Source organism: Orbicella franksi, chromosome 4, assembly GCF_964199315.1.
Source record: "Orbicella franksi chromosome 4, jaOrbFran1.1, whole genome shotgun sequence".
In the NCBI taxonomy this organism is placed as follows: domain Eukaryota; kingdom Metazoa; phylum Cnidaria; class Anthozoa; order Scleractinia; family Merulinidae; genus Orbicella; species Orbicella franksi.
Window position 1 is genome coordinate 31,972,813 of NC_138148.1, and position 23,767 is coordinate 31,996,579.

Here is a 23,767-nt window from a genome sequence, read left to right on the forward strand (position 1 = left end):
AAGGTTTCAAGAAGTCCAAAAAAAACTGCGTTGGTCAGTATGTTACATTTTCCTAATTTTACCCAAATTTCCAACTTCTAATATCAAAGCTGCGTGTCGCAATACTACATTCGCTATCTATCTTGCCACGAGTTTGCGCCTCACGTATCCACGACCTACTTTTGCCTGACCTTATAGCTCAGTCGGCAGGGCAATAGTGTTCTAATCCGGAGGTCGTTGGTTCGAATCCCACCATGTCACTTTTATTTTTTACCACCATTTCTCTTAAAGAGCTAATGTTCACAAGAAAATACTTCAATACTTTTTTCCAGTACTAAAAATTACTTTAGAGTTATACGATTCACTACTTTCCAGTTCAATTGTGTTCAGGACGTTCTATGTCTAATATGGGTTTGCACTGCTGCTAAGGGTGCTTTGGAGCCCAAAATAACATGCACCGTCCCCGACTCTGGTTTTGCATTGGAACTTTTTTTTTTGTTTCTGTAGATGTCGATGAATGCAAAGAAAATTCGAAAATTTGTCGTGATAATAGTACCTGCAAAAACACTGTCGGTTCTTTTGAATGCATTTGTAAGGAGAAAGGATACCGTTACAATCTCGCAACGCGCGTTTGTCACGACATTGATGAGTGTAAGCCAAAGAAAGGCCCCTGTGGAAAGAACATGGTTTGTCAGAATTATCCAGGCACTTACAGCTGTGAATGTAAACCGCACTACAGAAAGGATGGAAATAGCTGTAAAGGTGGGTGCTTTATTTTTATTTGTTTTCAATCAATGGGTTTAGACGACGGAACTCCAGGAACATGTTATTCAGGTAATATATCAAACACGAGAGACAGTGTTTCATCGGGATATCCAAACACCGAGAGGAGAGTTAAAAATACGACACGCAGCGGAGTATTTTTGACGAAATTCGAGGTGTTTGGATAACCGATGAAACACTGTCTCGAGTGATTGATTTATCTTCTCAATTGAAACAAAAGCTAAAGAGTAAACGGAGAGGTAACATAGTCAAAATTTATGCTAATTAAGACCGGGTATCCAAACCTCCTTCACAGTTGCGATTTTCTTTGTTTTAACTTGATGAATTATTAATGAGTTTGATAAGGTCTATTCAAATTCAGCGCGATATCTATGCAATCGATTTATTCCTGTACTGTTATATAAGATCTCTAAGATCGTTGTAAAAATAGTTCAGCAATCCTTGCGATTTTATGGCAGTCACTCTCCAGTGATCCTAGCGATTGCTGCGACAATGATTGGAGATAAATTTAAGGTCATTCCACTGAAACAGAACCTGCACTGAGATTTTTGTGAAACTTTGCCTATTGATTGTTTATATTATAGGAACTTAAATTTTGAAATAAAAATGAGGGGTCCCCATGTTCGTTTAGGAGCAACAGCACCTTGTTTATACCCATATAAATCCTTATAATAGCACCATGATTGCAGTCACGATTGCTTGCTAAATTCACGTTTCCGACGGTTGCTTTTTGTTCTACACTGAGAATTGGTCCATATTTATTTTACACAGAGAAATTTATTACTCAATTCAAAACAACAACAAAAAAATGATAGGTCACCACACTCGTTTGCGAGAAAATGATGATTTACCTCTATGGCGAGGTCCAGCTGTAAAGAAAAAGCCGCCATTTTTTAATGCGCGCGCGATAATCACACGTGAAATTATGCGCAGTAGCGATGCGCAATGTAATACTGGGGAATAACTTTAAGCTCTATCTCGACGATCGTATGAAAACAGGTAGTCGCGATTGCAATGGTCATAATATGGTAACCAGCCTTGAACGACATATCACAAATTTTGTAAAATCTGCGAGGCTGCGCTAGTCGAAATAGCATTACAAAGAAGTGCAAAAAATTCTGCTAAGAATGATCAAAAAGTGTCCAGTTAAGCGCTAGTTGTAAATTGCTCTAAAAGTCTGCAACCTGTTGTCAAGTGGTGGAATTAGCGTCAAATAGAAGTGCAAATTAAAAAGTGGGAATTTGCCACAACTTGCGCAGGAAAATTCGTCGAGGAAATCGCAGGTTGCAAATAATGTGGTAGTCTATAGTGTGGAACGAAAATACTGAAATTCATCAGACTTTTAACTGAAACGAAAAGTCGTAACATTTCCAGCTGGAAGTTTTTTATTCTTTTGTTGTTAGATATTGATGAGTGTGCGGATAAAAATGCACAGCTCTGCGAGGGAGACATGAAATGCTTCAACTCTCCGGGATCCTTCAAGTGCGAATGTGATCATGGATTTCTTCCTGATGGTTACAAAACATGCAAAGGTCGGAAGTTTGTAATGCTTAAATTAAATTTACTTGATTTAATTGATTACTTAAAGTGATTAACAGATTAATAAGAAAGACGCAGTCCAATCAATCAATAATTCAATGAATGAATGAATGAATGAATACTTTATTGAACCTCCCCAATGAGGCTTTTCAGGAACAACAATAATTATAAAGTAATAATTTACATAGTTATTTGAATCAATCAATCAATTAATCAATCAATCAGTGAGTCAGTGAGTCAGTCAGTTAGTCAGTTAGTCTGTCAGTCGGTCAGTCAGTCAGTCAGTCAGTCAATCAGTCAGTCTGTCTGTCTGTCTGTCTGTCAGTTAGTCAGTCAGTCCGGCAGTCGGTCAGTCAGTCAGTCAGTCAGTCTGTCAGTCAGTCAGTCAGGCAGTCAGTCAGTCAGGCAGTTAGTCTGTCAGTGGGTCAGTCAGTCAGGCAATCAGTCAGTCTGTCTGTCTGTCTGTCAGTTAGTCAGTCAGTGCGGCAGCCGGTCAGTCAGTCAGACAGTCAGACAGTCAGTCAGTCTATCAGAGTTGCTTGATGAGGATAGCACTGAACAGTTTCAACTCTGACAAACCTGTGTCCCTGGAATTCTCGATAGAGTCGAACTTCTGGTGAAGGGACGAGAACCGGAGAACCTGAAGAAAAACCCTTAGTGCAGTAAAAATACTGGAGCTGGGATTTGACCTTGGGTCTGATTGGTCTTGTCAGGGTCCCTTTTTTGCATCCCCCGGGACTAATTATTTGCCTGTGTGTTGACAGTGTGACAAGAATGCTGGTAGCCTTTGATGGATTAATTAAAATATTCCCATTCCCAGGTGAAGTGGTAATTACTGCTAGTCTACATCGATACTCTCTATCACGAAACTACTCCCTCCAACATTTAATTTGCAAGTACCCAGTCATCAACCTGGGTGGAGGGAGAGGGACTGCAAGAGAAGTATCTTCTTTGTTTAATTAAGAACCGATAAAGGACCCTCTATGGACCGTGAACCCAGACCACTCGCTCCAGACTCCATCATACTACTGGCAGTAGCCACACATTCTCGTCCCCATAGCCTCTTTCCTTCTCTTAATGGGCGGGGCCTCGGCACAAATAACGAAATCTCCGCCGGCTAAGAGACGCAAAAAAGGCCATGGGAACGAGAATTTAAGGCACCACGCACGTCTCCCAGAATATAATAGCAATGTTATGTGAATGCTGCTTTTCTTTGCAACAGATCTTGACGAGTGTAAAGTTAGGAGGCACAACTGCTCCAAACAAAGCTACTGTCGCAACACGCCTGGCAGTTTCAAATGCGAGTGTCCAAAAGGGTACAAGGGTAACGGGATCAAGTGCAGTGTAACCAAATGGACGCGCTTCACCACACCCAAGCACCTGCTGAACGACCTCAAAAAAGGTGCCTGGGACACCATGCTTTTGATGCTCTCTGCGAGTGTTATTGTTATAGCTCTGCTGGTCATTGTTAGTCTGATGCTGAGGAAACTGTGCAGAAAATGCTGCGGAAAGAAGGAGGGATTTGCATATCAGGGTAAGTGAATCGTATATAGTAATAAATGGTTTCAACCCAGGAGTATCAGTAGTTCGTTTAGAGTGATCGTCTGGGTGAGGGTAGTTTTGAAAGGAACTGCTGTTGGTGACTGACGTTTCGACAACCTGAGCGGAAGTCATCTTCGGAGTCAAGTGAATACGCGGTGTTTGTCAGTCGATGATGCTATAACTCTGGTCCGTTGAAAGTGATTGGTCAGTTTAGCCATGATGGTATTGGCTGAAAGACTCGTGTAAAGTTTGTCATCAGTCATTGGTCGGTTTCGATCCGTCTATTGTTAGTCAAATTCGTCGGTTTTAGGTCCGTCTATTGTTAGTCAAATTAAGTCGGTCTTTTAGAAGTCCCTTCGTCGGTTTCGTTTCCGTCGAGGATAGGTCGTTTAGGCGCCGGTAGTTGTTAACATCTGTTAAGAGGCGTTTGTTCTAAGTTAGTGTACCAGCTTTCCAGAGTCAGTCATTGAAAATAGTTTGTACTGTAGATTAAGCACTGAGCAGAGTTGTGGTTTGTCAGTTGATAATGTACAGCAATGTGATTGTTGGCATCACTATTTCTCGTGGCTCATCGTTTGTGTTGAGTAAGTCTCGCCAATGTCGGAAGCCTGACAGTCGGAGCATTTGATCTTGTAAACTGCTCCCTGTCTGTTGTTAGGTTCTCCCTGTCTTTAACGTTGGTCAGCAAGTGTCGTAAGATAGTTGTAGGTTTGTGGGCTACACGGATGTTGTAGGGCTGTAGGATCCGTGAGATGGTTTCAGAAGTGCCCTTAATGTAAGTTATAGTCACTAGTAACAGGTGTTGCGTTCCTGTTCGCTGCGTCGATAAATGTTTTGTCTAATAAAGTCAGCGTTTTAGTTGTTAAAAAACACATTCAAGATATCTTTTTTCGTCACGTAAGCTGTCCGGTGTGTCACAAACTAGTTGCGCTCGTCCGGTCAAAGTCTTTATAGTCGCGGCTTTGTGTGACGTCAGGTTGTAGGATGATAACGTTAGTGCCGAGGATTCTCGTCGTCTCGCTTGGGGTATAAATTAAGGGATTCTAGTCTCTAACTTCGGGTGTTGATGACGAAACGCCACCATTTTTAGCTTTCAGAGTATCTTTTCGGCTGCACTCGAAGAAATATCATTAAAAGAAACGCTCTCATTTCCATTTTTAGGCTTGGTTTCCGCTGGTTTCTCGATTCTGGTCAGCTTTGCGCGGATCTCTTTCCTGAATACAATGATGCAAGAGACCGCAAACGAAAATGCTACCGGTGTACGTAGGATCTGTAAAAGATCTGATCAGCTAAAAATAGAAACATAACAATGAAGCAAGGCTGATTACCACGTAGAAAGCTTAACGGGACAACGACATAACAGAGTCCAAACTGAAAGTCTAGAATTGCAACCGTGGACAGCTGTTTCGACCTGGTTGAGTCTCGCCAGCACGAAACAGCTGTCCTCGGTTGCAATTCTTGGCTTTCACTTTGGACTCTATCATGTCGTTGTCCCGTTAAGCTTTCTATGTAGTAATCAGCCTTGCTTTATTGTTATGTTTTCTTTCCTGAACAGTGGCTGGTAATAGAGCCTATTCGGTTTTAAGTGGTATCTTTTAGGGGTCAAATAAAGCTTGAGCCACGCCCTGATTGATCTCCTTTAGGGGTTTAATGTAATTCCCCTGAAATAAAATTGTCAATAGATTTTTGTTCAAACTTTGCTCACTGAGTATTTACCATATGAGAACTTTAATGATAAAATAAAAAGGGGGGGGGGTGCCCATGCTCGTTAAGGAGCAGTGAGGCATTGAAAATGTCCCATTTTAGCATTAATTAATTAATTCCCATTAGTGCTTATTACAAGAACGCATTCCAAGTTATTGTATACTCTTTGTGAGCCCGGACTCATGAAAACACGCCTCAAAATACAGTCAATACTTGTGTCGGACACAAATAAACTTTTTAAGTTTAATTTTGACAGACAGCTGAATCCTTGTTAAAATATTGGAACCAAATTGCTTGCCACGGCTATCAACCTGCAAAATAGAAAAGACTACAGTCCAGCTGCTATTTTCCTTATTTATTCAATTGTCAACAATAGAAATCAGGCAAGTCTTTTCTCACGCAAAGCTAATGATTGGTTGATTAAAATGACCGGAAAAAAAATTTGGGGTGCCCGTGCTCGTCAGTGAGCTATAGCCATTTTTCAACTGACAGAACTCAATGTCAAGGCAAATCCGCCATGTTTTCAATGTGCGCGTGCACGAGCGCGCGCAAATGACGCCATAAATTATGCGCAGTAAGGATGCACAATACAATGTGAGAAATCACCTTAATCCAAATTTTCCGAGGAGCATCCCCGACCTTGGGAGTCATCCCCGGGGTCAGTTCTACGTGACAAACATTCCTCGTCAGGTGGTAACGTTTGGCACAATATAACGACTGTTAATTATTTATGCGTCTTGAGCGAATCGTCAGATTTCAACAGAGTTTCTGAGTTTTGTTATGAAAAGTTTTATTTTTAGCTCGTACATGAGCACGTTTAAAATCAACCCTTTCCCTACTGATTCCTGTTGCAGATCAAGTGTTCTTTACCGAAGAGATGTATGATCCCGATCAAATGTTCTTTACTGAAGGCGAGCAAATGTTCTACCCGGAGGAAATGGGTTATTACCCTGGAGAGGGAGAGTTATATGCCGAGGGCACAGACTATGTCGAGGGCACAAGTTATGCCGAGGAAACGGATAATCCCGAGGAAATTTATTATGAAGGTGACGTGGCTGACTCGATTCCCATGCAATCCGTGATGGATCCATCTGGCGCTGTACCGCTTACTTATTACGGAGATGACCAATACGAGGAACTTTCTGACGACAACGCCTAAGGTGTTACTTGCTTGAGGATTCTTTTGAAATCGAAATTTACTGCTTCGCCCTTCTCCACTGAGCTTTATTTGGATGTCCATAGTCACTGGAAACTTGTCTTGCTTTAACTGCAGTTCTTTTCATAGTATAAATAAAATAAACGTCTTGCTTGTCCTTGTGTTTTGGATAGTTAGAAAACAGAAGTCCCATTGTGGAAATATTTCTTTTCGTTTCGTTTTCCGTCCTCGAGTGCAAGCTCTGCTATTGAGAATTCCTTACTTCTTGTATTAGGCTGATTTAGCAAGAGAACGGGAACGTCACTTGACGACGGCGCGCGCAGAACAAACACCCAAATATGGTCAAATTAGAACAGAATCCAGATTATTCCGCGCGCCCTGCAGTCGTCATCTAACCATATTTGGGTATTTGTACTGCGCGCGTCGTCGTCAAGTGACGTTCCCGTTCTCTTGCTAAATCAGCCTATTATGCGTTTCAGGGCGTTTTCCACGCGCACCCTCTGCCTTTTATCCACTGTTCCTGTGCTTATCCCAGCTTTTATTTCAGCATTCACCTGCTCTGACACCCAATCCGGGGGGGAGGGGGGGCGGGAGACTCCCATATTAAAAGGAGTGGGGTGCTCGTTGTACTTTTAGGGGTTAAAAGGCGGTTTGGGTTCCTCTGTTGGTGCTCGGTCTCAAAAGGTCCACAGCTGGAGCCTTTGTGCTACCTGTTAGGTTATTGAGCATTTTTGCTCCAGTCCGCCCCCCTTCCCCCGCGATTCTAAAATGCAAGTCCTAGTGACGTTTTTTGTGTTATGACTGATCAAGAAAGGTCTAGTGGAACGGTTAAGGAACTAAAAATGTCGGGTCTGTCTTCAAGTCTAGGTTGGTTATCAGGCTGGGCCGCAAAGTGACGAAGAGTAACAATATTTTGCTGCACCTTTAATAGGATGCTTATCCTTCGCAGGGTTATTGCCCCCCACCCCCCCCCCCCCCGCATTTAATTCTGTTGACACCTGTTTGTACAACTTGAGGGAGTCATTGTTAGAATAGTTTCCTGTTCATGAAAAAAAAAAAAAAAACACAATGACAAAGACCAGTGTTCGACCTATCAATAGAAGCAAAAACACTTCCGGGTAGAAAACATTTAATTTCCAGCTCTCTCTTTGACATGGCATTCACATCTATCAAGATCCTTCACATGGAGAATCGAGAGTGACAACATTACATGAGTAATTAGCATTATCAAGGGAACTAGGAAATACTACTTTACCAAAATATTTAGAATGATCTTTTTAGTAACAAACGAATAAGAAACTAATCTGTACAGTCCACAAACTCTTCACAAACAAGAAATCCAAGCTCTCTTCAAGTTTGTGTCTGCATCTGCAGCACCTTAATGCAATAAAATACTGGTGCTGTTTGTAGTGCCACCGTGCACTGTTGTCTAAAATCCATTCTGCTACTTCGCTTTATCTTAGGAAGATAAAACCCCTGTTAGTCCCATGATCTGAGCAAGTTCTAAATTCTCATCTTTTTTAATAGAACTCAAACAAAAAACTTAGGAGAATTAAGAGACTTGATCATTTCAAGAGACACCTTGCCTCAAAACTATTTTCTCATAAGTGAAAAGACACTGTGTTCTGTTCAAGTGATAAAACAGCATGGAGCATCTATTCTTGACTCTTATGGAATTGTCAAACAGGAAGGAACTGTTCAGACAACAGACCTCATTCACAATAGCCACCGTTGTTTTCATATTAAATTACATTAAGCTCATGATTACTTCAGGGGCAAATAAGTTCAAATCAACTGGTTTCCTATTACATGTACCTCACATACATTTTACGAAGCCATGCTATGCTTTTAGCATAAATTACTCTTTATTTACATGTGCATTTCTAGAAAACAAATTACTTGTTAACAATATTAAAAATACTTCACAGCAATGATATCAGTATTTCATAACTTGGCTGTCAAAATCATTTTTGCACAAATGTTACACTATTGGAACAAGCTGATTTTCCAAGAACTGTCTTCTTTCCACTGTTTACCTCCTGCTAGACCGCATGGCTAATTTGCATGTTAATTGAAAGAAAACACCACAGTGCCTATTGTGAATAAGGTCTATTCAAAGCTTCATACTAATGGTTGGTTTCTGAATGGTTTGATGAAAACAATCAAGAATTAGGCTGGGTTGTTTGAAAGCCGTATAACACTAACCCAGGATTAACAATAATACACGTATGAATTTTGCTGGTATAAACATGTTTTTCCTGCTTACGTTTTGTGCAGTTTGAGATTACACAAACTCAAAACAGAAGGACAAACAAAAAACTGACAGACTGACTGAAAAGTTACAAAACTGAAATCGAAATTCTTGTTGATCCTGGGTTAGGTTAATTGGGCTTTGAACAACCCAGACCTGGGCTTAAAATAGGCAGTGAAAAATCTGAAGGCCACTCAATATGTATGAAAATTACTTTAACTCTTTATTTATATTTATTCTTTCGGTCAAAGCAACAAACAATGAAAAATACTAAAAAAAGTCCAAAGAGAATGCAAGTAATGATTTTAACATTTTTTGTTGTCCATATAAAAGGAATGTACAGTAGCAGGCACATAGTACAATGGACCAAATAACAAAACAAAAAAATACCATTCTAAATTTCCTGCTAAAACATCAAGCTTGTAACTATTCATGCCTCTCAGAGGTTATCTACATCTCTGTAATATCAAAACTTTTTCTTTTCTCATTTAATCCAGACTGGATCACCGGTCAGGGACATTTTGCAACATGACAAAATGACAGCGTTTTCTTATTGTTCATTTCTCTGACCTTTTCATTATCTTGCTAGTGTGAACCAGGCTACTGTCTGTCCTAACGACAATGACCTACTCTTGTACAAGTACAGAAGTTGTCCAAGGAACATGACAGTCTCTTTCATTTTTTTTTTTTAGAGTTTTTGGTTGACCCTTTCAGCTGTAAGAATAAGTAATATCTAACTCTGTATCAATACATCACTACTTTAAGACACCCGTGCAATGATCACCCAACATTTGTTCTGTTAACATTACAACTGCACTCTTCCAACTTGATAGGGAGTGGCCTGTGAACAGCATTTATGTACATTAACATCAAGGCTTAAAAGGGTCAAATAGAAGCTCTTTGTGTCTGGAGATGAGAGGTTTTTTAAAATTATAGCAAAGCATGCAATTACGGGCTTGTTATTGAAGACATAACATTATCAATCAAGAGAGCTTGCTTCAAGAAGTTTAGTCATCATTTCAATTTGAACTTTTCCTGCCTTTTTCCTAAAGTGAACAAAGATCTATATGCCTTTTGTTGAATTACCTAGCCAACCTTTACACCTAACTTCTCTAGAACTTTAAGACCCTTCTCTTGATATTCCTGCCTCGTCATCCAGAATCCGTCCTTGTCTTTCATGATGTCGGCCAACACAGCACCACCGAGGAATACCATGTGTTTTCTCCTGGGCGGATCTTCGATTCGGATTTTAAATTTCTATGAACAAAAACTGTTTGTGAGAATTACATGTAGGGCTTGACACTAACTTCTTACACCACTTTCCACTTTGGAAAGTAGATTTCCATCTCAAAATTTAACCTTCCAAAATGGAGTGCAGTATCGTAGCATGGATTCAGTTACATTGTACGACATGATAGTATTTATCGTACCAGACCTATTCAGCAGCTCACTCGATACTCCCAATATGACGGATTGGTAAATGCTAGAATGGTGTAAGCTTGTCCTTTGGACGACAGAAAATCATTGTTGGATGGTTGTTTTTATCATTTAAGTACTTTTTATATGCACATTTTTCACTTAAGCCTGTTAAGCCTAAAAGTTACTTTCCAGCATAGCCCAAAATTTACTTCCCAGATTGGGAAAGTATTTTGGTTCATTTTCGATTTTTTACTTTCCCAGAAGTAAATTTACTTTCCAATATGGAAAGCAGTTAAGTGTTAGTGTCAAGCTCTGTCAAGTAACAAGTAACCTACATGTATGTTCAGCAGCCACTGATATAGTTGTCTTGCCCACGAAAAAAGTACAGTAACATAACAAAATGTAACCCTAATAGGAGGATGGTACAGAATTTTGTGCCCCCCGCCCCATTTTGGTTCAATAAAATCCTCTGGAGTCCTCCCCAAAATCAGCCAGTGCAGAGGGAAATTCAGCAAGCTGTTACATACCGACAACTTTGTAGTATCTCCCTTCAACACTCTCTCCAGATACAGCTGTTTGATTTCTCTCTCCAGTCTACTTGGTAGGCCAGGATACATGGTGCTACCACCAGACAGTACAATATGCTTGTAAAACTCTGATCTGGTGTCAATGTCGGCTGCCTGAATAGTGTTAAAGAGAAGCTCTGCCACGCCCACTCCTTCAATGTTGATAAGATGGGGTTGGAACAGAGCTTCAGGTGCTTCAAATCGCTCTCCACTCATCTTCACCACTCGTCCATCTGGGAGCTAATGGTTAATAATACAAAAAATTACTTTGTATGTGATAAGAGCTGGAAACAAAACCAGGGTTAAACAAGATCGAGGATTTTAGGAGGAGTTTAACTGCCAAGTTTCCCACACTTTAATGAACTCTTGTGCAGTCTTATTAAAATTTGAAGATCCTCAAATTTTCCTGGGCTTTCCCTTGTTTAACAGGCAGAAAATGTTCTTGTCCTTTAAATTAGTGGCAGCTGGTAACATTAACATTAGAGCCACCAAATGTAGGTCAAGTGAGCCTACTGAAATGTGTACAGGAATACATTTTATACACGGATCTGTACTAAGAGGGCTACAGATAATGGTAAAGTTTGCACATATTATGTCCAAAACGATTTTGTTCTGTTTGCCTTACAAAACTTGTTATACCACTTGGATGAACACGCAACCCATTTACAACTCCTGTTTCATGAATGAAACTAACCCAGTTATGCCAATTTGCTGCTTTACACCTGAAGTTTGCTATTTATGAGACAAAGTTCCATTTATGTCATGACCATTTGCTGTTGATACAGTCCTGCAGTTTCGAAAGGCTTGCTTATTACATACATGCAACTAGAGGTTTGTGAATAATATTGTACATATCTTTGATACAGAAGTTAATAGTAACACAGATTTATTAAAGAAAAATGAATATCATTATCCATGTTTCTTTAAAATGCACATTGCCAAAAACCTAACATCTAAGCTATATTATTTTGATGCTACCATCAAGTAAAGATGATACAATGTCAACTTCTTGTTCACTTACAGTATACTGTTCTACAAGAACAGTCGTCTCCAAAGCCAGCTTTTGTTCTTGTTCAATGTTGTATCTAAGCAAACAAACAAACCGAATATCAGAAAAAGATGGATGAAACTGCCAACTAATAATATACCACTGCAATTTGTAGTTAAGCTGAGTTAAAGTTATATTATTTTTGCTCAAAAGATTTAAATTGATACTTCAAGAAAAACTTCTTCAAATCCCAACCCAGCATTGATGCTTACTTTTGACCTTGGCAAAGACAGCTTCTTTAAGCTTGTTGCTTATGTATTTGAGTGTGCATGCTACAAAAATTGAAGTAAATTAGATATATAAATGTTGTTTTATCAAGCATAAAAAATTTTTTTTTCAAGAATAAAATAACAATATTGTTGGTGGATCTTATTGTCCTTGACATTTGTCTGCTAGCCAATATATTTGTCATTCAGCTTTCTAAGGAATTTCTGCTCACCCTACATAACAGAGCTTCTCTTTCATCATCCGAACAGTTTCAAAGTCAGCTGTATGATTGAAGGCGTACCCTCTGAGCAAAAGCAGCTGTCAAAGAAGAATACAGACTTATCATTTGAACTTTAAACTTAAATGCCTTATATATGAACATGAATTGTACGTGTATCTACAACCTAAAATAGCATGCATGTAGCCAAGGCTATAAGCAGCACTCCTCATACCTACTTTAATAATCTTTTGGACTTAACAATAGCATTTCCATTCATACTGGTAAATTAGTGGCCAAAATATAGATGTGGAAAAATAAAAGCGTAACCTCAGCCATTTGAACGGATGAATATTTTTTAGAATGAATAGCAGCAAACATTTGAATGGCTGAGTATTTTTCTGAATGGGTAACCCCAGCCATTCAAATGGCCTCCTATTGATCTTGAATGAATGACAAACAGCGAGTGAATGGTTGTTAGCCATTTGAATAGATTTATGTAGTGTGCGTTTTTGCAGGAGAGATCACACATATTTGAAGCAGTTGGTCAGCCAGGCAAAACTACTGATCACTTCATATAGGACAATTTGCATCCAAGAGGTGTACCTTGATGAGGTACTTGGTAATATCTCGTCCAGCTATATCTAATCTTCTTGTAAGATGTGGAAGAGAAAAGCCTTCGTACACTGGACAAATGTGAGTCACTCCATCACCCGAATCTATCACAACGCCAGTCAGCAATCCTGCAAATAACAACAAGAAGTAAATGTTAAAGAAAAGCCTTGCAAATGAGGACAATTTTCAATGATTAATAAAGTATTAGACTATTAAAAACTTACACTGAAAAAGGGAATTAACTGCCACAGAGAATTGATTTTGCAAAGCTGATGTCTTAAACATTGCAAGTCCATTGTCAGAGTAAACAACATTTGTTACAGCAGTTGACACTGCCTACAACCTAGTTAGAAGTCGGTACACCCTAACATGAAAATTGTAGAATTGCAAAAAAAGAAAACAAACAAAGAGGAAACAGGTGAAAGGGTACAGCTGTATATGAACACACACAAAAAAAAAAACCGAGAGAGAATAATACACAACGTCGACCTTGAAGACGACACATGCAGAGAATGCTACAAGTTACTCATGCATTGTAGAAATAAGAATTTCAGCTGTAACTGCTGTCCTGCTGGAACACTAGGCGTCACCTTGAGCATACAGAGTTAAAACAGCCTGGATAGCAATATAAACACCCTCAAATTGGTAGTTTTCAAACATGACCTGTACACAATAACAAGAAATCATATAAGTAAATAACGGAGTAACACTTGCCATCATCATCACTTTTACTTTTAACCATAACCTCCCGGGGACACTGGGCTAGAAGACACTTGCCATCATTCAGGAGATTAAATGGAAGGTCGAGTAACATACTTTATACCATTGTAGCTAACTAAGATTCTGGTTATTCAAGGGGTTGTCTGCACAACGACAGGAATCTTTTTTAATATCATTTTCAAACTTTGAGATGTTGATTATTTTAATTGCACTTCCAAGCCAGCCATGAGAGTCAGTTGCCAGGTTAAAGGCGGTCTACTACAAACAAACCTAAAGAAAAATGCTGGACTGACTGGGCTTTACTTAAATAGTCAAGATATAAGTGAGAGTCTTGATAACATGCAGAGCAAATAATAAGTATGGATATTGTCTGGAACAAAACATTGTACAGAGTATGATTAAACTAAAAATTTAGCTTACTTTTTTCCCCCATTATCAAATAGGCCTAAAACAATAGACCTCAGTACAAGGCTTTGGGAAATAACTACAGAGTTTGAGGTGTTTATTCCCCAGAACCTTGTGCAGAGGTCTATAGTGTTAGGCTGAATTTTAATATATTGAGATCGGTCTATTGAAATCTCAGCCCCAAAAATTCTGTATAAATTAAAAGTGTATTTCCTGTTACCAAATATGGAAGCAATGCTTATCACATAACTGGGTCATTTAAAAAGTGTGATATTCCACCATTTATAACTACACCACACAATTATAACAAATTAAAAGTAATTGACTAGTTCTAAATACAACATTAACTGAACTTAATAAGCTTAATACACTTAAATATTTGCGACAGCATATTTTTGGCAACAACAAGCACGATAAACTTTATTATTTTTATTTTTTAAATCCTTTTGGAAAAATGGTTTAAATATTTGTACATAGGCCATAGTGTAACCTTCAAAACAATTTAATAATCCAGCTAAATCTCACTTAAAAGGACAATAAATTAAAGTGTCTAAATTTAATAAGACCAAGCTGGGTTTACTAACCTCGATCATTTTCTCTCTGTTCTTCATGGGATTCATGGGCGGTTCAGTGAGTAAAACCTAAATTAAAAGACTCTATGAGAAAACTGAACAAAAATTGTAACTGAAGCAGATTAACAAAACAGCAGATTAACAAAACAACAGTTTAGAAAGTAAGAGTAAAAGTAAGATTAACTTCGATTTCAGCTGTACAACATATTTTAACTCACTTTACAATTTTTGGGATTCACGTTAAGCTTGGTCTCTCCAAACGTGTAGTCCCACACATGTTTCATGTCATCCCAGTTTCGAACAATTCCATTATCCATTGGATAATTCACCTCTAACATGTGTCTCAGTTTCCCGGCTTCATCGCCAACCATCAAATCCTGCAAAACGAGACAGGAAGACCAGCTATGAAGGGTTGGCTGTCTTAGCTTTTAAACACAAACAGAGCTTAGGCCGTGAAGACTAAGGAATTATTATACAAACTGAAGCACTCACCTTTACTTCAATGTCTCCCACTTTCGCTGTTGATCTAATAATCGGTCTACCCACCATCGAAGGGAAGATGTGCGCTGGGAAGTTCGACCCAGCAAATCCACACTTGACAAACTGCAAAACAACAATCGCACAAAATGATTCATTAGATACAACGCATTTCTTGCAATGTGGCAACAAATCGAGCTTACCCCTGTTCCATTATCACAGACGAGTACTTTATTTCCCTTGGAATCCATGGCGGTGCTCTCAGAACCGACCACTCTTGCCAAAAACAAAATGGCCGCCAGTAACTTCCTCAACGCCTTATCACGTGACCAGCTTGGATGTTCGACACCTCCCCCAAGGCCAGCCTCGACACGACACGTGAGGACGCGAGTTTCCAGCGAATTTGAGGAATGAGGGAATCAACTACAGGTCTTTAGCTCTTTAGAATACTTTTAATTTATCAGTAATAAAAGGAGAAAAAAACAATTAAACGGCAACATGATCTAATTACAAGAGCTTGAAAAAAGTCCCATCGTTCCTACACCTCTAATGTACTGTAAAATTCTGGTAAGCCCTACTGTACCGTCGCGGAGATAAACCCTTAAATATTTTGACGCAAACTCCTGGTGAATGAGAAATTTCTCCAAGAAGTACTTGATTTGGACACGCTCATAACGCGAGACTTTGATACCTTTTGGCCGTTATTTGGGGACCTTTGAAACTTCAGGCTGCTATCATTTCAATCATGGTGGCTGGGGGGGGGGGGGGGGTGAGGGAGGGGGTACTCACAAAAAAATTGCTATTTATGTCCTGACCAAAACTTCAAAACCCTGTTTCAGACCTGCCTTATAATACTTAAATTGCCGTAAACATAATTTGTGAAGGGTGTTTGTTGGTTTTCTTTTCGATAATGATGAAAAAGTGGCTTCTTAAAAACATACCCATATCAAGAGTTGAGTGCGAAAACCACACCCCATTAGTGACCAAATGGCCAAAATCTATACCCTATTTATGACCAAGACAGCTGAAAAACCATACCCTTTGGGGCCACACATACCTTTATAGTTCATATAAGGGAGTACCCCCCAGGGGTAATGGTTCCTAAGTCTAGGTAATGGCTCGAATCAGCTGTGTTGATGGGCAACACTTCACTCCTACTAAACTTCCTCCACAGTGCCATTTATTTCTTGTCTCTTGTATTTATGGTAATGTTGAAGATTATCATGTGCTCTGACTAAACCACATTCTGCATACAAAACATCGTTTTACTGCCATCACTTTGGCCTTGTGTTGAAACTACTGTCCAAATCTAAACCACTGAATGTCCTTTCCCATGCATGCCACTTTTATTCCTCCTCCTGGGTGGGGGGAAGCGGGGAAGGTACTCCCTTTGATGCCACTAATCTCTTACTTGTTTGCATTTTTCTTATTAGTATCTTTCAGGTTGAGGTGTCATACTCAGATTGGTCCCTTAAGGGGTTTCGTTTAAATTTTCCGATGTGCAATTTTGACACTAACAGTAGCCCTCACAATGTTCATTGCAACTTCAATATTGTACAATAGGTCTTTTTATTCCCTGGTAAAATTCAGTTGCCACTCAAGAATTAAGCTACATTGCGTAGCTCCAGAAAGTATGCATACACACACTAGCTATACGGCAATTCCCATGGAGATGGGAGTTTAAAAAGCCAAAGTGTTTTAAGGTAAGCATTGAGAGCTCAACTAGAATTTCCAAAGGAGTGGAGGGGGTGGTGGAAGGGCAGTGGTAACTAAGAAAACCTCGTGTGGAAGGTTTACAGATCTTCTCTTGAACTACACATTGCTCCTAGTAACTAAGGTTTGCTTGGATAGTTTCTAGAGATGACAACTCTTTGGATAGTTTTTTGGCAAAAAAGTTAAAAAAAACCCCAAAGATCATGAGGTACAGCTCAAACCAAGTTAAATAGTTTTATATCTTTACGTCAATAGTACTATGATCATGCTTTACAAATTGGTCTTAATTATTTACCTGTGGCTAAGAATTGTGTGGCACAATACACCTGTATTTACTTGTCAGTGAATACTGATGCCTCCTGTGACATGCTGCTTGAACAGGCTGCTGTATGCAAAAGCAAGTTGCATGTTACCTAAACATCTAAATATCATGGCTTGTACATAATTTTGCAGAAAACACGAGTGCTCTATTTCAGCAGGACCTTTGTGAGAAAATTCTGCTTGCCTTAGATAACATTTCGGACTTTTTCCCAAAAACGTTACTCACTGGTACTATTTGCTTACTCCAGGTCCACTTGATGATTTATAAGAACTCTGCACCCTCACAAAACTTTGTACAAACCTTGTGAAAAATTGTACCACTGAAAAACCAGTGTTCTTTACATGATGTGTACACAAAATGCTGACATTCCATTTCATTCTCCATTTACATTTTGTTATGGTAATGTGAATATCAGTTTATTAATTTACTTTCTTCTCTGACAAGCAAACTAAAATTGTCCATGTTTATTTGCTGTAAAAAGGCAACACGGCAGAACTAATAAACTACATGAAAATTGGTTCTCTACTGCTTCTGATGTGAGAAGACGAACAAGACTTCCTCTTTCAGCAAAATCCTTCTCTTAAGAAGTGACTAACTGGACTGTTTTGATTTAAAGTTTGTTGACAGTTGCAAACACTTTTTTTTTTTTTACTAAAGTTCAGAGCACTGTTTTGGGATTCTGTGGTATAAGTACTCGGCAATAGTGTGACAAAGCTACAAAAACTCATTAACTTACTAACTCTTAGATATTTTTTCAACCTTTCTCATTCAAGAACAACAATAATATTTTAGTCACATTTTTCAACGTAAATTTAGTTTATCAACAAGTTGTCCTTTTCGCTATTTATAGAAAGGGACATTATGGTCGGATTAGGAGCTGTCAACAGGATGAAAGCATGCCATCTGAAATATCAGCTGTTTCCTCAATCCTTGACCACTGATACTTCAGGCTAAAGAATATGATGAATTTGGTACATTGTCTGTATCATCATCGTCGTCACTGTCATCCTTACTCAGACCACAGTCCCGGTTGGTTGCACACCCTAAGTGAACCAAAGCAAATGCAAAATAGTTATTTTGTATATACTAAATGAATACAGTCAAACCTTATTTTGGTCCCAGCAGAGAGTCCATACATTCACTCTTACTTTAACCTCTTTACAACAGCAACAGCCACTAAAATGTGTCCTGCTTGCCAAAATAACCTCTCAACAATGGCTAGTAAATCAATTGCTGGTGAACGCTGTATATGAAACCCTATTTATCTATTGTAAAAGGTTACCAAACTTGAACTGTACCACGCATTGCTGGTCTCTGTTTCCATTTAGTTTTTGTTTTATTGACATATTTTGACTGTGTCAGGTATTTATATGCCAAAATAAGCATTTTTTTAAGAAAAGAAATGTTGCTTCACTGAAAAAAAGAGATGTCATATTACACTCCTACCTCCCCATATAAATGGTCACCATTCTACAACGGGCACCTTCCTCTGTCCCCAAGGTGGCCATTGTGGAGAGGTTCAGTATAAAACATGTATATGTTTGAAATTTTAATTTGGATGACAAAGTGATTTAGATGTGTATGACTGTGTATTTGGTATTATGAAGTGAAATTGGCTGATTAGCTCTCTTTTTGACAAGTATTGTATTTTCTCAAATAAAATGTCAGATAAATGTCAAATAAATGCCTGTGGCAGAAACTGAGACGGTGAAAGACATGATGGCTGCACGCATCACACTTACCACTTTACCTGGTCGTGCCCAAGTCCGGATGAAACCCTCATGACATGCCATGACGATACAATCCTCTCTGAATGACAGTGCTGTTAATCTCTCATTTGCCACTTTCTTGGCAACCAAAGGTTCTAATATGGACACTTCATCCATTCTGGGACACAAAACGGTCCCTGGCGTAACATTTCCAATATTAACTAAGTGCTCCACTGACTTACTTAAAGAATGTACTTGTGTTAAACTCTTTGGCGTGTCAAATGACATTGGTGCAACAGCATTGCCGCTACCGGAGTGATTCACTTCATGTGAAACTGGTCCATTAGAAAGGAAATTTGTGGTGGGTACATGTGAGTTTGAAAGAGTTGCAGTGCGCATACTCCTGCCACGAGGTCTCTGTGGCTTAAGAACGTCATCACCTAAGTCCCACAACATAAGATTTGTATCCTGTCCAACAGAACCAAATCTATAACATGTCATGTTCTTGTCGTCTTGAGTTACTGAAGTATTACCATGTGATGGTGCTACTCCATTCTGTTCAATTTCATCTTCGTCACTGTCATCCACACGGCCTCCAGCACTAACACTTGTAGTGTAGGGATCAAAAGCAACTACTTGAACCCAAGATTGGTGACCTACACCTCGTGCTATGACTCTCCGCTCGAGAAAAGACCATACTGTCACAAGGTCATCCTCACCTCCTGTGACGATATACTTACCATCTGGACTCCAACAAACACAAGTTAAGCCTCCAAAATAACTCTTCATTACACCGCACAGTGTCTGCAAGTCAAAGTCAAACACTCGAAGAAAGCCATCCTGATTTGCTGTTGCAATGTGTTTACAGTCTGGGGAGAAGGAAAACTCATTTATGGAGCCTTCTCCAATGGTCCACTTACAAACTGGGTTCCGCGTAGTCTTTGATTTCCCACTGTGGATTGAATAGCCTGGTCCTTGTTTCATTAAAGCATACTGTGGAGGTCCCATGCCAGGAGGGTGTTCCTTGTTGTATACAAACATGTTTCCACTTTCATGTGCTACGAGAAACAAATTTTCTGATCCCGGGATCCATTTGAGGCACATGACCTTGGTCTTATCCACCAGTCTCTGAAAGAGTGAGAGGAAACACTTTTAGTGAAAACCTTGGAAATTGCATAAGCTGACACATGCTCTGTATTATCAGTGGGGAGAACACAACCTAGACACTTTTCTCCACAGGGCTCCTCTACACTTTGGTTGCATGAATGCACACTCTGTCCAGAAAATTGTCGACAGGTTGAAGTTCAAGGAGAACATCTTATTAAGCTACATGTACTCAACAGGGTGCAAAGTAAACAAATTTTCTGGCTGGCCTTCCGAAGAAGAATTGGCATTTGTGTTAGCCCCCCCCCCCCCCCCGAAACATGACTCACAAGCATACTCTGTTTCAGTACGCTTTGAGTGTCCCCAAATATTTTCCTCAAAAATCTCCATTTGTCCGACACAACTCTTTTTGCAGGCTGCTTGATAATTATCTCCTTCTACTATCAAAGCATGGGAGGCACAGTGGTCTCATGGTTAGTACGTTTTTCTCCAGATCAAGTGGTCTGGGTTTCAGCCCCGGCCGGAAACATCGCTTTGTGTTCTTGGACAAGACACTACTCTCAAAGTGCTTCTCTCCATCCAGCTTTATAAATGGGTACCGGCCAACTTAATACTGGGGGTAACCCTGTGATGAACTGGCATCCCATCCAGGGGGGAGTAGCAATTCTGCTAGTCGCTTCATGCTACAGAAACTGGGATAGGCTCTGGCCTGATGGGCCATTTGGCTTGTATGCAGACTTAACCTTACCTACTAACAAAGCAGCACCTCCCTGTCTGTTTAAGAGTACTAACCTCTTCGTTGAACAGTTTATTGACTTCATGTTTCACTGGATCAAGCAGCTGCACTTGCCCAGCAGAGAACCCAATCAACAACTCCAAGCTATCAGACGACCGTGTCAGCAAGTTAAAATCATGGCAAGTTGGAATGGTGCCTTTATAGAGCCGCTTATCAAGGGGCTTTGTAAGATCTGCAGCCTGGAATAAACAGTTAGGAAAATGGATTCAAGTGCTTCACATATCATAGGTTTAGAACAAGACAAAGTGGCCAACAGATAGCCCATTGTAACATTGGTTGAAAACTCTAAAACAAAACAAGGATAGCAACATATACATGTAATAATCAAATACTGGTCACTGAATGAAAGACCTCCTGTTGGCTGATTAATGATCAGTCATTTTACTACATGAGTTCTATTAGTTCCACAGACAGCTCTTTAAAATGCACAAATAAATTAATTATTTACAGACAGTCGTCAAAAAAGAACCACAAGATAACAAGTCTAGATATCAATAACTGACTGTTGATAACATGTTTACTTTGTTGTATATTAGTGTTTTGCATTGCGTATAGTGGATTGTTTAACACTATCAGAGTATTAATGAAGACATCAAAATTCTAGAATAACATCACACTTGCTAGTGGGTTTTAAATAATTTCCTGGGTCAAGCTTGACCACAGAAATAACTACACGTAGGCAATAACTATCTTTTTGCGATAAACCAATTGCAGACCGAAAAAAAACAAAAAAAACATTTCAATTACCCAAATGAAGTCTTAATTATCCAAAACGTGATGCTGAGATGACAAGACAGTCCATGTAATTGTCTAAATTTGAGACTGCAATTGGATTTCATGCATAAATTGAATGCACAATGTAAACAAATGCTTCTGAACTTTTCAAAGGTGTTGGTAAAAGTGGTCACTTTTCAATACAAAAAAAGAAAATAGATGCCTACAGTTAAATATAAAAATAATAATTGTTACATGCCACGGTACTTTAATAATGTACAGCTAATCTTCAGATAATCAGCTCCAACGACACAACAACTAAATTAGGCTTAAAAGGCTGTAAATATTAGTATTTTGTTACGAAATACACCACTATAATACACTCTAAGGGATTCTCTGTATATTTTTTCGAAATTTAGATTCGCTTGAACCATAAAACGAAATGGAACTTAACTAGTGAAATTACCGTCACTGGCTGAAGACCTTACTGAGAAACCGAAAATATATTGATTCCTGAAAAAAAAACCTTCTCGAAGTACTGATCACTTCAATACAGAATAGAGAGGCCAGCGTTACTAATGAAAAAGTTTACCGACGCAGAATAATAACTTTCAAAAGAGCTTTAGGCAATTGAAAAATCAATGTCAAATCGGAGATCCCATGAGTTACAGTCACACACGACTTATTTTAACATCATCGTCCGTGGAGATCACATGCCTTGTTAATGCTGGTCGATGGAAGTTTCACAAAATGGTCGAGTTCCCTTCCCCGGCACGAACTATTAACGGTTATAACAGTAAAGCAAAGACGCAAACGTTCCAATTATAGAGATAATGCTCCGACACGTTCATTTCATAAACGCCGGAGAAATTCAAATTAAACAAGTTAAAGCAGGTTAAAACAACAACATCCGCTTTTTGCTCAATTTAAACACACAAAGCAAGCGAAACCTGCAAGTGCACGAAAACATGCCCACCACAAAAGCATCAAACAAACATACCTAGCTACAAGCGTGAAATTATTTTCTTACGGATCCTCGATATGCTAAGGAATTCATACTAACCTTCCGAACCCCCTTGTAAATATAGAAGTACAATTCTCTCCCGACATTAAACGCAATCCGATCGTTGCAGCCACCTTGATCCTTCACTGTTACAAAGGACACGCGCACTGGATGGCACTGCTGGACAGAATATGGGATCTTGGTAGGTCGCGAATAAACCGACAGATCCAGCAATCGATAGCAGCCCTCTTTGGTGGCAAAGTGTTGCTTGATTTCTTGGTTTGCAGAGCCTCTTCCAGAGGCCATTTCGCTCAGAACACACACATCTTGAGGTACATGACGGCTCGGTCGCTTTCCCTTACTACTACGCATGCGGGCATCTCGGGTGATCTGCTCTCGACGAATGGGAATTTTAATCAGGTTATGTCCTCTTGGTTTAGTAGAGGATTAAAGTTATAACCTCTGTATTGAAGGTTTTTGCCTGACATTCTCCTCCAATCAGCTAAACCAGGAGAACGCAACTATAAAAGAGGGGTCATAAACAGTCTTCTTTCTCGTAATTTTCCTCGTCCCAAGCCCCTCTCTGCTTGGACACTTGCGATCAACGAAGGTGCCGCCGCAATGGTCCGAAAAATGCTTGGCTTCTCCTGGTAGAGTGGGGCGAAAAAACATGGGCTTATATCCGTGAGGTTGAATTTGAGGGGTACAGGCCTCACACGAGATGAAGATATCTATATTTTTTGCTTTCTGTAGCTTACAGTATTCTTGCCTACTTCTTTTCCTAAGCATGCCAAGAGATTGTAGACAAACAAAACAAAATTTCATTTGCAGAGATGGAAACTAATTTTCTTCGATTTTGAGAGAGCATTGGAGTCTTTATCTGGCCACCTCAACCTGTTTAGGCACACCTTGAAAAAAAAAATTCCCATTTTATCCGTTGATGATTTTTTAAATCTTCTAACCTGAAAGCCCTGTCAACTGCTTTTAAAAACCAGGGTCGGCTGAGTTTAGAGCCAATGGGCAGAAAAGCAAGTGAGAAAACAAGCTTTATTTACCTATATATCACCAATGAGTCGAAGGTTGTTAAAAATGGGCTATCAATAATCATATGTTAAAGAAAACACGTATATAGTGTATTTCTTTTAGCCGGTGACCTGAGTGACAGACAGCCTTTTCAGCCGGTATATGGAGGATTGTGTGGCACGT

The 23,767-nt window shown here is 39.4% G+C and overlaps 3 protein-coding genes across 4 annotated transcripts; 1 reads left to right on the forward strand and 2 right to left on the reverse strand.

Annotated features, from left to right (window-relative positions):
• The first annotated feature begins 2,046 nt into the window (after positions 1 to 2,046).
• Positions 2,047 to 7,779, forward strand: LOC145484017 (uncharacterized). The gene is made up of 3 exons (XM_081462610.1): positions 2,047 to 2,294; positions 3,524 to 3,835; positions 6,402 to 7,779. Exons 1-3 carry the CDS (start codon positions 2,213 to 2,215, stop codon positions 6,704 to 6,706), a joined length of 699 nt encoding a protein of 232 aa, XP_081318736.1. The 5' UTR covers positions 2,047 to 2,212; the 3' UTR covers positions 6,707 to 7,779.
• A 767-nt stretch (positions 7,780 to 8,546) lies between these two features.
• LOC145484015 (actin-related protein 2) lies at positions 8,547 to 15,904 on the reverse strand. Its single transcript, XM_081462609.1, has 10 exons — positions 15,404 to 15,904; positions 15,216 to 15,326; positions 14,942 to 15,100; positions 14,736 to 14,792; positions 13,617 to 13,689; positions 13,018 to 13,154; positions 12,427 to 12,512; positions 11,961 to 12,024; positions 10,901 to 11,179; positions 8,547 to 10,211 (listed from the first exon to the last, which is right to left on the reverse strand). The coding sequence occupies exons 1-10, from the start codon at positions 15,449 to 15,451 to the stop codon at positions 10,041 to 10,043; spliced, it is 1,185 nt and encodes a 394-aa protein (XP_081318735.1). The 5' UTR covers positions 15,452 to 15,904; the 3' UTR covers positions 8,547 to 10,040.
• A 58-nt stretch (positions 15,905 to 15,962) lies between these two features.
• On the reverse strand, positions 15,963 to 23,322 carry LOC145484014 (WD repeat-containing protein 20-like). 2 transcript variants are annotated; one of them, XM_081462607.1, is made up of 4 exons: positions 22,622 to 23,322; positions 20,841 to 21,023; positions 18,986 to 20,072; positions 15,963 to 18,278 (listed from the first exon to the last, which is right to left on the reverse strand). In XM_081462607.1, exons 1-4 carry the CDS (start codon positions 22,931 to 22,933, stop codon positions 18,181 to 18,183), a joined length of 1,680 nt encoding a protein of 559 aa, XP_081318733.1. In that variant the 5' UTR covers positions 22,934 to 23,322; the 3' UTR covers positions 15,963 to 18,180. The 2 variants fall into 2 exon arrangements, with proteins under 2 accessions (XP_081318733.1, XP_081318734.1); XM_081462608.1 differs by having other exon boundaries at positions 18,978 to 20,072; positions 22,622 to 23,320.
• Between the last annotated feature and the right edge of the window lie 445 nt (positions 23,323 to 23,767).

Bases quoted from the DNA above. Each gene is read 5' to 3' on its own strand.
- LOC145484017 (XM_081462610.1), top strand. From the start codon at position 2,213: ATGAAATGCTTCAACTCTCCGGGATCCTTCAAGTGCGAATGTGATCAT. The intron at 2,295-3,523 runs GTCGGAAGTTTG...TCTTTGCAACAG, and splicing joins TGGTTACAAAACATGCAAAG to ATCTTGACGAGTGTAAAGTT. The intron at 3,836-6,401 runs GTAAGTGAATCG...TTCCTGTTGCAG, and splicing joins GGAGGGATTTGCATATCAGG to ATCAAGTGTTCTTTACCGAA.
- LOC145484014 (XM_081462607.1), bottom strand. From the start codon at position 22,933: ATGCGTAGTAGTAAGGGAAAGCGACCGAGCCGTCATGTACCTCAAGAT. The intron at 21,024-22,621 runs GTTAGTATGAAT...TGTTTATTCCAG, and splicing joins TTTACAAGGGGGTTCGGAAG to GCTGCAGATCTTACAAAGCC. The intron at 20,073-20,840 runs GTTAGTACTCTT...TCACTCTTTCAG, and splicing joins ATAAACTGTTCAACGAAGAG to AGACTGGTGGATAAGACCAA.
- LOC145484015 (XM_081462609.1), bottom strand. From the start codon at position 15,451: ATGGATTCCAAGGGAAATAAAGTACTCGTCTGTGATAATGGAACAGGG. The intron at 13,155-13,616 runs GTGACGCCTAGT...TGTTATTTGCAG, and splicing joins TTTAACTCTGTATGCTCAAG to GATTGCTGACTGGCGTTGTG. The intron at 11,180-11,960 runs GTAAGTGAACAA...ATTAACCATTAG, and splicing joins TTCTTGTAGAACAGTATACT to CTCCCAGATGGACGAGTGGT.